Source organism: Salarias fasciatus, assembly GCF_902148845.1.
Source record: "Salarias fasciatus chromosome 7 unlocalized genomic scaffold, fSalaFa1.1 super_scaffold_4, whole genome shotgun sequence".
NCBI classification, from domain to species: domain Eukaryota; kingdom Metazoa; phylum Chordata; class Actinopteri; order Blenniiformes; family Blenniidae; genus Salarias; species Salarias fasciatus.
In genome coordinates this window covers 16,145,415-16,157,543 of record NW_021941229.1, presented here as the reverse complement: position 1 = coordinate 16,157,543, position 12,129 = coordinate 16,145,415, and the positions used below count along the sequence as shown (strand labels likewise).

The 12,129-nt window shown below is 39.6% G+C and overlaps 3 protein-coding genes across 5 annotated transcripts; 2 read left to right on the top strand and 1 right to left on the bottom strand.

Moving 5' to 3' along the window:
• The first annotated feature begins 808 nt into the window (after positions 1–808).
• Positions 809–3,826, top strand: gal3st1b (galactose-3-O-sulfotransferase 1b). 3 transcript variants are annotated; one of them, XM_030085074.1, is made up of 4 exons: positions 850–893; positions 1,249–1,341; positions 1,736–1,876; positions 2,193–3,826. In XM_030085074.1, the coding sequence occupies exons 3-4, from the start codon at positions 1,755–1,757 to the stop codon at positions 3,343–3,345; spliced, it is 1,275 nt and encodes a 424-aa protein (XP_029940934.1). In that variant the 5' UTR covers positions 850–893; positions 1,249–1,341; positions 1,736–1,754; the 3' UTR covers positions 3,346–3,826. The 3 variants fall into 3 exon arrangements, with proteins under 3 accessions (XP_029940932.1, XP_029940934.1, XP_029940935.1); XM_030085072.1 differs by lacking the exon at positions 1,249–1,341 and having other exon boundaries at positions 809–893; XM_030085075.1 differs by lacking the exons at positions 850–893; positions 1,249–1,341 and having other exon boundaries at positions 1,751–1,871.
• Positions 3,827–4,679: 853 nt separating this feature from the next.
• Positions 4,680–5,373, bottom strand: uqcr10 (ubiquinol-cytochrome c reductase, complex III subunit X). The gene is made up of 2 exons (XM_030085082.1): positions 5,186–5,373; positions 4,680–5,014 (listed from the first exon to the last, which is right to left on the bottom strand). Exons 1-2 carry the CDS (start codon positions 5,324–5,326, stop codon positions 4,964–4,966), a joined length of 192 nt encoding a protein of 63 aa, XP_029940942.1. The 5' UTR covers positions 5,327–5,373; the 3' UTR covers positions 4,680–4,963.
• zmat5 (zinc finger, matrin-type 5) lies at positions 5,354–8,561 on the top strand. The gene is made up of 6 exons (XM_030085081.1): positions 5,354–5,452; positions 6,676–6,847; positions 7,093–7,155; positions 7,237–7,317; positions 7,548–7,656; positions 7,763–8,561. Exons 2-6 carry the CDS (start codon positions 6,721–6,723, stop codon positions 7,908–7,910), a joined length of 528 nt encoding a protein of 175 aa, XP_029940941.1. The 5' UTR covers positions 5,354–5,452; positions 6,676–6,720; the 3' UTR covers positions 7,911–8,561.
• Positions 8,562–12,129: the final 3,568 nt, after the last annotated feature.

The following is a 12,129-nucleotide window of genomic DNA, read 5'->3' as shown; positions in this document are numbered from 1 at the left end:
AACACAGGACTGAGGTCTGTGGGCCAAAGCGATAGGCCTATGACCTGGAAAAAGAGAGGATTCAACCAGAAACAGCATCAGCAGAGGAAGCTGGAAAATGAAAAGAAACGGCAGATTGGCCCCCAAACACACACGGGCAAATTAGGCCAGTGGATCACAGCAAATTTGCTTTACAGGCCACCAAAATTGTCCTTGAAAAGAAAGAAAACAAAGGGAATATATGCTCACTGATTTGTTTCATGAAGCCATCTTCATGTCATCTTTGACCAACCTCAGAGCAGGCAAATTCTCGGCCTACCTATGATCTCTGGCGCCCCCTCAAGGGGATCCCAGACCTCAGTTTGAGAACCACTTCATTTCATTATTCGTTTGGATTTATTTTGTGTTTTCTGAATAATCTTAATAGTAAATCTTAATTGTTCTTTTTTAAGCCACATGGGACAGATTATTCCAAAAATAATCCCCACTTAAGACTGGTCGAAAGTTATCATGACATTAAAATATAACTCCAAATTGAAAAGACAGAAAGATCAAACCCTGCTGACCAAATTATCATATTAATAGTTATATAGTTAACATTATATATTATAGTAGTTATATAGTTAGTATAACATTATAGTTTATTATACTAATAAATGTATACTATTCCTAATAAAATATAGAAATCTGCATTTGAAGCAAACATCTTGAGAAGATGCTGTTTCATGCGGCACTGATATGTAAAGGCGTGTCTCTATATTGTGTGTAAACCACTGAGCCTCTGTGGGAGGAGAGTTTAGATCTGACTTCTGAGACCTCAGAGAGATCCCGCCTCCCACTGTGCATACAGGAAGGATTTGGTTTTTATTAACCGCTTATGATCAACCTGGAACTGTTAAATCCATCATCCTCAGGTAAGTAAAGATACTTAAAAAAATCAAATTCTAAATCAAATACAAGTGTTATTTTTTATTTTTTTTATTTATCAGATTCCTTGTGTCACTGATGATTACTATTTATGATGATAACGTGAAAATGCCTTCTGGTGTGTGTAGGTCACGATCAATATGTTACCTTCTGTTATTTTTACCACTTGTCAAAGAATGTTTTTTTATCATCTGTAATAAAGGGCCTGACTCTGAGAGGCAAAGATAACAGCGGTGCATATCTGTTCAGAGGACAATACTAACATTAGTGTTGAGAGAATATTTATGTTTTATGCTTGCAATCCCAATAATATAAGTATTCATTCATTCTCATTTTAAATAGGTTGTTGTTTCCCCAATGTGTGCACTGTGAAGATACAAAAGGCTTTGTTGAATAAATAGAGGCTGTGTTTTCTCTCCTTTTCTCCTGCAAAAGGTAATTTTAGAACCGTGAACAGGGAGATGTTTATATATCAACATAAGAGCTGTGAGCAGAATGAATGATACAGCAGTTTTTCACTTAATTTGTTTTGGAAAAAATGAAGATGAGGGCAGAACCCTTATCTTCCTTTTCTCAGCCCTTAGTCAGCAATGATCATTTTTGACTGTAGAAACAACATTAATTCAAAAAGACTAGCCTTGGTAAGTCTGTTAATCTCACCACAGCTTTGACTTAATGATAAAACAAGGTCATTATTACAGGTGTGAGCTGCAAACCGGAGGCTCCTAAAGCTCCTCTCTGGTTCAATAAGAAAACAATAATAAGGGGCGGGAGGTCCGGGAAGTTGTCTTTGTCTTATGTGCATTTCTTTCTCCAATTGTATTTTCAGGTAATCTGAGTCTTAAAAGATGCCTGGCCTCAAAAGAAAAGCGTGCACTGCTGTAATACGAGGACTACTTCCCTGGTTTTTACTGACCGGCATCATGCTGCTGCTGTACTGTCTGACAAACCCAAGTCAAGTGAAGGTCAGGTAATATCACAAAGGAAAGTATTTCAAGAAAACACTTCAAAATGTCAAGTCTAGAGAATTGGTGAAGGATATTTTGGGACTTGAAGACACGAAACTCAGTGTAAATAAACATGCCATGATGGAGTGTCATTCATTTAAAGCTTTTTCTGAAAAAACACAACATGTTTAGGAATCCAAATAAAGCTGCACTGTTATTAATATTATTGTTACTACACAATACTAAGTTTTTTTTTTTTCAGGGAAGTACTAACCAAAATGAAAGGCTGGGATTCATTGAGATAATCCATCATTTTGAACTACACGACTTCCTTTGCAGGAACCTCCAAGAAGACACATGTCCGCTCGTCATGGCTAAAGCGTCGAAGGAAAGTCTGAAAATTCCCTCGCAAAGCGTGAAGCCCCAGGCAGACGAGTGCGCCCCCAAAATCAACATCATGTTCATGAAGACCCACAAAACCGCCAGTAGCACCATCCTCAACATCCTCTTCAGGTTTGGAGAAAAGCACGAGCTGAAGTTTGCCTTCCCCGACGGACGCAACGACTTCTTCTACCCCTCGCCGTTCCTGTGCTCCCAGGTGAAGGACTACACGCCTGGAGAATGCTTCAATGTCGTGTGTAACCACATGCGCTTCGACCACCAGGAAGTGGTCAAGCTGCTGCCTCCGGATGCCGTGTACATCACCATCCTCAGGGACCCGGTGGACCTCTTTGAATCGTCCTTCCACTATTACCACAGAGCAGTTCCTCTGACCTGGAGGATCATCGGCGAGGACAAACTGTCTGGGTTTCTCAATAATCCCCGGGCCTTCTACAGTCCAGAGGCCTACAACTCGTTCTATCTTAGAAATCTGCTATTTTTCGACTTCGGTTTTGATAACAATCTGGAAGCAGATGACCCTCGTGTAATGACAGATATTCAAAACTTATCTGAACGTTTTCATTTGGTCCTCATAGCAGAGTATTTTGAGGAGTCACTGATCCTACTGAAGGATCTTCTCTGTTGGACCATGGAGGACATTTTGTATTTTAAGCTCAACGTTCGCAGAAGTTCATCCGTGTCTCGGCTGGCTCCAGAGATGAGAGCCAAAGCTTTGCAGTGGAATGGAGCTGACTGGAAACTCTACCAGCACTTCAATGCCACCTTCTGGAACAGAGTAGAGGCTTACGGGACTGAGAGAATGAAACGAGACGTGACGAAGCTCCTGACAAGAAATGCAGAGATGAAATCCATTTGCATCGAAGGTGGAGGTGCAGTTGAAGCGCAGAAGATTCAGGACAGACATTTCTTGCCCTGGCAGCCAGTTGGAGAACCTTCTATAATGGGATACAACCTGAAAAAAGACATTGATCCCAAATTTAGGAAAATATGTGAAAAAATGCTCACACCTGAATTACAATACTTATCTGACTTAGGAGTGAATCTGTGGGTTACCAGGCTGTGGGGCTGGCTGAAGGACACTTTTTACTGACTTTGTTTTTCAAGCTTATTTAAATTTTTACAGTTTTCAAGTTTTACATGGACCTGATGTGATGCTTATTTAAGGAACTTTTTTTCTAAAAAATGAATGAAAAACACTGACCTGACTTGAAGACGGAGCTATGCAGCTTTTTGCCTTGTACCTTACTTTTCTAATTTGGGATGAAAGAGATAAAACAAATGTACAAATGCAACGATGAACTTCCATAAAATATAAAGATTTCTGAAAAAGGAAGACAAATTGCCCAACATCCCAAAGAAAGGCTTTTGTGTTTACACTTCTAAAATATGTTTGGCTTCTAGGAAAACACATTTATTTATTTTTCAAAATTTATATGGCTGTGTGATTAAAGGTATTCTGGGATTTGCGGGAAAATTGTAATTTCAAGCACATTTCAACCTGATGTCAACTGAAACAACTAAACACTGTATCACTGTTTTAATACAATAAATGTCTAATCTGTACATGTTAACATTTCAAACTTGAAATTTGTTCGTGTCAGTGTTCGCTCTCACCTAGGGTGCCAAATAAGAGTCAACTACAGTCAAGGTGATAAAACTTTGACCAAATTCAACCCAGAAGTGCCTGCGTTGGGGGAAAAAAAGTAAGTTTTTCCAACATGTGAAAACCTTCAATGTCGAGGCAGCTCCAGAAAGAGATAACTTTAGCAGTATCAGCAGGTGCACTGTCACACATATTTAGGGTTTCCACATGAAATCTTTGCTTCGCCAGCTGTCGCCATGGTCAACTTGAATCAAAATCACTGCTGTCAATACATTTTTATTCCCTGTAAGCAAGTCTGTTGGAATAATTCATCTGTCCGTCCACCTGCAGAAGCTTATCCTCCACAGTGAAAGTTGGCAATAGTAATCAAATGAAAATAGCATGATGGTTTGACCGTGTCCTGGTGTGACTGATCCTATTTCAGTCAAGCCAGGTGACGGAGGAGACAGCTATGGCTGCTGGAGGTGGATCAATGATTAAACAGGAAAGGCTGTGTGCCCCCTAGAGGCCTGAATCACAAGGGCAAATTACACATTTTGAACATTAGTGGCCTTGCCTGACCCCGTCTGCTGTTCACAAGTTTCAACCACATACTGAATGTAGATGACTTGACTCGGTTTATATTTTGGTTCAGCTTCTATCCTTGGAACTGCGCGATCTATCGATTTGCAACCATCTTGTGAATTTCACATAGATGGACTACACATAACCCAAGTAAAGTTCATTTACTTGCATTACCAGAAAGCGTCGGATATATTCAAGTAATAAAAACAACCGACGAATGCCTGTATGTTTAATGTGAGAAATCAAAACGCTGCATATTCTGAAAGACGTTTACATGTTTAATTTAACAATTTACAATCTAGGAGGAACATGAAGGCAAAACAATCACAAGGGAAGGGGAGGATGCGACAGGGGTCCATCAGTCCATCTTCACGGCGGTCTGGACCATCAGGCAGCTCTCACAGGTGCTCAGCTGGACACGGATTTCAGCTTAATGTCCATGGTGACTGCAGACAGATTCAGACGAGGAGTCCAGGAAGAATGGATAGTGGAAGTGTGACACCCGGCTGCACTTTAGCCTCGAACAACCCCGGAGCGCATCCTATTCCTCCTCTTTGTTCTCGTAGTTATGCTTGATGTGTTTCCATAGTTTCTGTAAATACAGTCACATGACAGATAATGATTAATTTATATGTAAACAGACAAATCCACGAGTGTTACTTCAAGGAGCTAGGCATAGCGGGAAGAGCTAAGCTAACGTTAGCTTAGCTTCGCCCTCTGTTTACAAGGTCAGCGGCGTTAAAAGACGACGGGACGCTCTTACCCCGCGGTTCATCTGCTCAAAAACCGCGTCGCCGGCTTGGTCGAATATCCTCTCGAAGAACATTGCGCCGACCATGATGGTCACGGCGAAGGTGGACGTTCTCCTGAAGAGGAGGTTGTAGACGGACTTTGCCAGCGCCATGTCGGTGATGAGGACGTCTGTGCGCAGGAGCGGAAGATGACGTCACTGACGTCGGCAGGAGAAGCGGAAGTGGAAATAAACAACACGCAGCTCTACGAGAAAGATATCACGGAGGATTGGTGTCTGGTAATTTATCATCTTTTTGTCTTCATTTTTACTCTCACGAGAAATATTTATGCGCACACCTTGCCAATGTTAATTGTAGGCAGTGAGTTGATAAACTTCTGTAACATCATCAGATTCAAATAATCTTTACAACTGTCTGAGACGGGGCAGGAAAAACTACAACATTTCAATAAATCAAACAGCGCAAGTTAACCAAATATTAGGACGCTGTATAAAATGTAAACGAAAACAGGATGCAGTGTTTTAGAATGTCAGCAAACCTACATTGGTTTAATGCGGGAAATATCTGTCCTGGGAGGCTGCAACCTACATGAAAAATATCCGTTTGAATCACATGGAAACAAGATAATTCAAATATTTACACTCATTTACGTCAAATAAAATTGCTTATCAGTCAGTGTTAATTTAGGATCACCAATTAACCTAACAATTATATTGTCAGTCTGTGAGAGGAAGCAGGAGAACCCAGAGGAAGCCCATACACACAACGGGAGAACATGCAAACTTCACACAGAGAGGCCCAGCTGCTATTTGAACTCATACTATTCTCACTGTGAGGCCAGAGAGCTAACCTAAGAGTGTGGCCAAAGATGTGCATGAATCAAGAAATAATAAAGATAAATAGAACCAAATTTTAGCTTAAACTGAATCCTAATTAAAGCTTGTTTCGACTGCAAAAATGAGAAACAAATTACTAGACAGACAGACAGCTGTGCTAAAATGCCTGGGGGAAAAAATTTTTAAATAAATCTTTCTAAAAACTCATGCCCACATATTTGCAAGAAGGACTTGAAGCCAGCAGATGGCAACAAAAGACAGCTGCCAACTCCTGGCTGTCCACATGTTGTTGGCATTCCTCATGTTAATGGGCTGCCAGTTCCTCTTTGTGTCCTCCTTGTCAGTGTTTTTAGTAATAAATAAAAACAGCCGAATCTCTCTGTCTTGTGTGACATAAGAATACAGACGCAAATAATGAAAACAAGCACATTAAATCCACTTGGAATGAGAACTGATGCTTAACTATATGCACAGTCAAAATGCATCCAAGTGTGAATGTGTTACATAAACTTACCTATTTAAAGCGTGCACGTGATTTTTTTAATATGCTAAGGGATTTGATTTGTGAGTGAGTCAGCTGGTGCTCCACGTGGCAATGCACAACTTTTCAATCTCTTTATAAGAATGGTTTCCAATGTTGTTTTTTGCTTTCTTTTTTTTTATAGGGTATTAAAGGAGGCGGCTTTTTCGTCTGAGAATAAAGCTGCACCATGGGGAAGAGGTACTACTGTGATTACTGTGACCGGTCCTTCCAGGACAACATGCACAACAGGAAAAAGCATCTGAACGGTGTTCAACATCACCGGGCAAAAAAAGCCTGGTTCGATCATTTCAGAGGTGAGACCTGTAGTGTTTGTAGCAATTCTGGTCAAATTATATGTTTCGAAGCCGGGCGGTGATACTGTACCCAGCAATTTAGTATTCACCGTCAAGAAAGAAGTCCTGAACCCGTCTTTAAGGTCATGATTGAACAAACGAGTGTATTTTCATTTTATATTCACACATTCCCCATCCAACTGTCTGTCTACGGCAGAGGATAATATAAACCATCTTCACGGATGCATAAACATTGTTTTCTCCAGAGCCTGCTGCTATTCTGTATGACGAGCAGGCGAAGAAGCCCTGCAGAAAGTTTCTCCAAAGAGGTAACGGAGCAGTTGAACCAACCCTTTGCTAAATAATCAGATAATTTCAAATTTCTAATGCGTTTCAATTATTCCTTGTAGGAATTTGCGATTTTGGGCCGAACTGCAGGTTTTCTCACATGTCTGAAGAGGATCTGTTTCACTTAAAAAGGCTGGTGGAAGGTAAGCCGAGTCCAGAGCAGTCAACAGCTTTTAACTAACTCCAGCATAATCTTTTTGCTTAAGCAGCCCTGTGGAAAATAACAACTTCTTATAGTAATATTGACAACAATTTTGATGTTACAAGTGAGATTTCTGCGATTTTTTCATTGTGACTTTGATGACACCAACATGATTGTTTCAACCTTTTTGGATCTCGTGTAACAAAGAGTGGTGTTTTTGTTTTTCCCCAGAGGAGAGGCGGCACAAAGAGGGCTCTGAGGACACATTTATGCCCGAACGCAGTTTGGAGGAATGGCTGTCGAGGAGGGAAAAGAAGCAGCCGACTCTCGGTAACAAAAGGTACGCATGATCTTTTTGTTTCAGCACTTAGCTGGGCATGGTTAGCATGACTAATGGTCATTCCAGCTGATTTCTAATTCAACTGCTTAAATATTTATCGCTGCAGAGATCTAAAAACTGCGGAAGACAGTGACGAGGGTCAAACACAAAGTGACATCCTTCAACAGCTCCTCTCCTTTCCTGACCTTCCACCCTCACTCCTGCCTCCTCCTCCTGGCGGATGGAAAGTCAAAGTGGACTCTGAGTGGGGTTAAGAGACACTCACAGCTGGGGGCACTTGTGAAGAGACACTCCAGAAAATCTTAATTCAGAAGTAAAAGCTTTTCAAATGCAGAGGGATTTCAGTTCCCACCAAGAAGCTGTTGCGATTTCTGATACTGTGACGCTGCATGTTCTCACGTTATCGGTTGCTCTTTCATTGTTTGGTGTCTAACAGAGTATCAGACAATAAGAAGGACCTGATTCTAAAGGATTTCAAAAGAAACTCTACTCAGGGTTTACATAAACTGACATTTTAACAATATCAGGGTAACAAAGTGTTGAATGCTGCAACGATCCGCTGTGATTAGCCTCAAGGTGAGACTCCTGTGAGGAGCTACTGATTACTGAGCAGATGGAAATGATCTTTTGTTTTATTTTCACTTGGTCTTGCATTGCCAGATGACTTTACTGATTTATTTTCTTCATTTAATTCCCAACTCAGCCAGTCGAAACTTCCCTTTCACCTCATAAACAGGACAGATGACTACCTGATCAAGCAAACGATGAAACTCACGATCAGATTTTTTTGTTTTATTGCCATAAGGTTGTCATTCTGTTTCAGTGAGATAGGAATCTTTCCATCCACTAATCAGGCTGCTGAGAATTATTTGTATTTTTTTTTTTTTTTTCAAATATCCAAGTAAACATTTGTAAATAAATGGATTGGCACGTCCAACTGAAGTTATTCTTGACAATTGTGTTTTTGGTTTTTACTTATTGTCATGAACACCAAAGACACTTGTTGCTTCCACTGGAATGAAATAATGAACTATTGACCTCCTGTTGATTGTGGATCGCATGAAGAAATCCCATCCAGAGAGAGAGAGAGAGACGATGTAATTTCAACACAACACAGCCATGGATTTCCTCACTAAAGGAGAAGGGCTCAGCTTGTTGTTCTCATGCAGGAGTGTGTTTTCTCAGTGTTCCTGCTCATGAATGCAGCATGTTACTATTTAGCAGTCTTTTCATAAGTGCAACCCACACACTAGTTTCATTTGATCAAACTCTTTCACATTTTATTAGGGCAAAACACTTCTGACGTGTGTGAAAAACCTGGTAAATCTACCTTGTGGTGTATTGACCACACCTAGTTCTTTTCTCGAGGCTGTGAGGGAATAGAAATCCACAAAAAAAAACCCCACAAACAAACCTCGAGTGTTCTCGCTCTTCTTCCGAAATGATGGAATAAGGAATCACCACATTCTCTGATTTTCTGTGAACTCAAGTCTGCTTTCTTTTTGTTTTGTTCTTTCAGTTCTCGGCAATAGTATGAAAGACTAGATCGATGTGTACGTTTTGATTTAGTAGATATTGCTTTATTTTTTATTCAAATAGGTACAGAAAGCTGATCATTTTTATTGCATTTCTTTTTTTATTGGACTACATGCATCTAGACACCACATACATTAGTGTATAACCGATGCAGTAACCTCTACATGTGCAGTAACAGTTACAGAAACGAAACAGTGCAGGATATTATCATCGAAACAGCTGATAATGTCACAGTAGGACAGGACAATCAGTTATTTTTGGAAGTCTGAGGAACTTCTAAAAAGAAAAAAGGGGATAAAATTACTGGCTTTTAGGTTACTGAGCGCTTGTTTCAAATGAAATAATGTTTTGCAACACATTCATTACAATCCAAGTTTTTCCTTTTTTTTTTTCCCCCCAAGACTTTTTGAAGTTACTTCAACAGTAGAGGAGTGCTTCTTTTAAATTTCAAAGGACAAAAGGCACAAAACAGAAGACATCCACAGTCCAAATAAAATCAATAACAAGACAAGTTGTCAACCAACCAAGTCAACAAAAATCTGCTCATTAAAACATTGCAACATAGATAATACGACAATATTTGCTTATATTCTTAAGATTTGGCACAATAACTATCGTTTACATTCACACAAAACCTTATCTTACATGATATGTTCACACCAAGAGGTAATGTGATGTCATATAAATAGGTTTTTACATAAACAGCTACTATATTTCTTTTTAAATGAGACAAAATACAATTTTTATTGCCAGAATGATTCTCAGTGTTTCAGACTTCCTCTCGCGCTGTATATAGCTTTGATAACCTTTAAGATAAAAAGAGCCAGAAAAAATATAGAGCATTTTGTAAAACTTGTCAGATCTGACAAATACTTGTTCAAGGAAACATTCAGAAAAAAATGAATCTTAAATCAGAGAAGTTAATGTAAGTGCATGATCTTAATACACACAGGAACTTGTATCTGAATGTCCAGTCAATCTGGAAATGATGTATCAGAAACCTGATTTTTTTTTTTTACGCATTTTTTTCTCTTTTTTCTAAAAAACATTATGCTTGCATTGATAATAAAATCACAGATTTAATGTATTACTTATTGAGGTAAGAAAATATAATCATGTTACACTTTAAACAATATGTTGTTTTGGTGGTCCATGTAAAAGCCAGAAAACAACATTTCTCATGATATGTTAAATTATTGTTCTCAGCATACTGCAAAATATTCAGTATTGTCATATTATCTGCACATCCACCAAAAAAAAAAATCGACATTTACAGGAAAATGTCAAAGACTTGAGATTTTTTTTTTTGTTTTTTTTTTTTTTTGCAATGATCGGCTTTACAAATTGCATAATTATTTGAACACATACATCAGATTTCAAAAAAGTTGATCTCACACACATAAAACACAGAATTATTTCTAATTCATTTTACATGCAAGTGTGCCATGTGAATTACTTCATATTCATTTGCTATAAATAGTACAGTTACTACGTAGGTTTGTCTAAACTCTAAAACTCCGTTAAATAACTTGCAGCCGCTGAATCAGATCTGACGGCTCCTCACGTGTCCTCCGCTGTCACCGAATCTCATTTTGGTGCCTTTTAGAAATGCACAGATTTGAAATATGCAGCAACACTATGCATGCATGGGAGGCAGACTGCGACCGTGAAACATGTTCTTCAGCTGTATGGTGATCAAGACATCATTATTCTTGGGAGTCTGGGCCATTACACGTAAAAACACCTTCCTTTCTTTAGTTTTACGAGTTCCTTCTGTGTAAAGTCTTAAATTCTGGGAAGTTTAATGAACTTTGGGTGTGATTCTTAAATCAACAGCTGCTCATATTTCAGCTCATAAAACATCTGTTTGAATTCTAAATGGATCCCAAGCTGCTCAGCCAAGAATACCAATGTGAGAATTAATAAAGCCGTGAATCCTAACAAGACTGTCACATCTTAAGAAAACAAACTACATTTCAGTAAATTTCAGTTTTCTTACTTACTCATTTGGCAATAGGAGGAGATCAGGGACTGTTGAATCGTGCTGGCCTCTAATAGGGGGCGCTAGGGAGCTGCTGAGGGGTGATTCTGGGGGTCAGGGGGATTCTTATTTTGGGGGGGAAATAAACTGAAGATAAAAGTCAATAATGAGTTGAAAATGATTTAATAATTTGAGACAGTGTCAGACTATATGCTGACTGAATACATTCTGATTGTGGTGAGTTTGCGCTTGTTAAACACAAATTCTGTTTCCCATGTGAAGTTTGAATCAAATGTTGAAAGTTCATAAGTGATTTTAGAAAATGAGAAATGTCTAGAAAGTTGCACCTGTCCCCATCTCCCCTGCCCGAGTCCTGATGACTCCTTTTTTCAGCTCTAAGTAGTTTTGATGTCTCCTCTACTTTTTCTCCAGAGTTCTTTATACTTTTCACTGAAGAAAGTTTGGGTAAAAGACTTTTGATTCTTTCCACGTTCGTTCTCGTGTGGCCTTCAAATCAGTCGGAGCCGAGCTGGGATTTGTCAGACGAGGATAATAACACGAGGCTACATAATATGATATGGATGATTAATGCTCGTAAGTAACAAATTAGCGCACCTGACAGACCCCCCCCGCCCCCACCCCCCCACCCCCCCGCTCACTTAAAGCTGTTTGTGGCAGCACAAAAGAAGATGACTTTGCAGCCGTGCCTCAGCCTAACGGGGTTAAAACTGAAACGGTGCTCTGAGCTATAAACTATGATCACAGTGGCAGTGATAACAGGAGAGATAACCTGATGTTCCACGTGACACGAGAAAAATATCAATCTCAAGGTGGTCTTAGAGGCAAAACCGGGGCAACACCGACATCAGCAGCACTCCGAGGACAGCGGATGTCTGTGAAATTTCACGCAGAAGCATCAGTCCTTTGGTGACTGACAGGCCCATCGTCAGCGTGCA

Excerpts from the sequence above, each read along its gene's own strand:
- gal3st1b (XM_030085072.1), top strand. The coding sequence starts at position 1,755 with ATGCCTGGCCTCAAAAGAAAAGCGTGCACTGCTGTAATACGAGGACTA. Across the intron at positions 1,877-2,192 it reads CCAAGTCAAGTGAAGGTCAG|GAACCTCCAAGAAGACACAT; the intron begins GTAATATCACAA and ends CTTCCTTTGCAG.
- uqcr10 (XM_030085082.1), bottom strand. The coding sequence starts at position 5,326 with ATGGCGCTGGCAAAGTCCGTCTACAACCTCCTCTTCAGGAGAACGTCC. Across the intron at positions 5,015-5,185 it reads TTGAGCAGATGAACCGCGGG|AAACTATGGAAACACATCAA; the intron begins GTAAGAGCGTCC and ends CTGTATTTACAG.
- zmat5 (XM_030085081.1), top strand. The coding sequence starts at position 6,721 with ATGGGGAAGAGGTACTACTGTGATTACTGTGACCGGTCCTTCCAGGAC. Across the intron at positions 7,156-7,236 it reads CAGAAAGTTTCTCCAAAGAG|GAATTTGCGATTTTGGGCCG; the intron begins GTAACGGAGCAG and ends TATTCCTTGTAG. Across the intron at positions 7,657-7,762 it reads CCGACTCTCGGTAACAAAAG|AGATCTAAAAACTGCGGAAG; the intron begins GTACGCATGATC and ends TTATCGCTGCAG.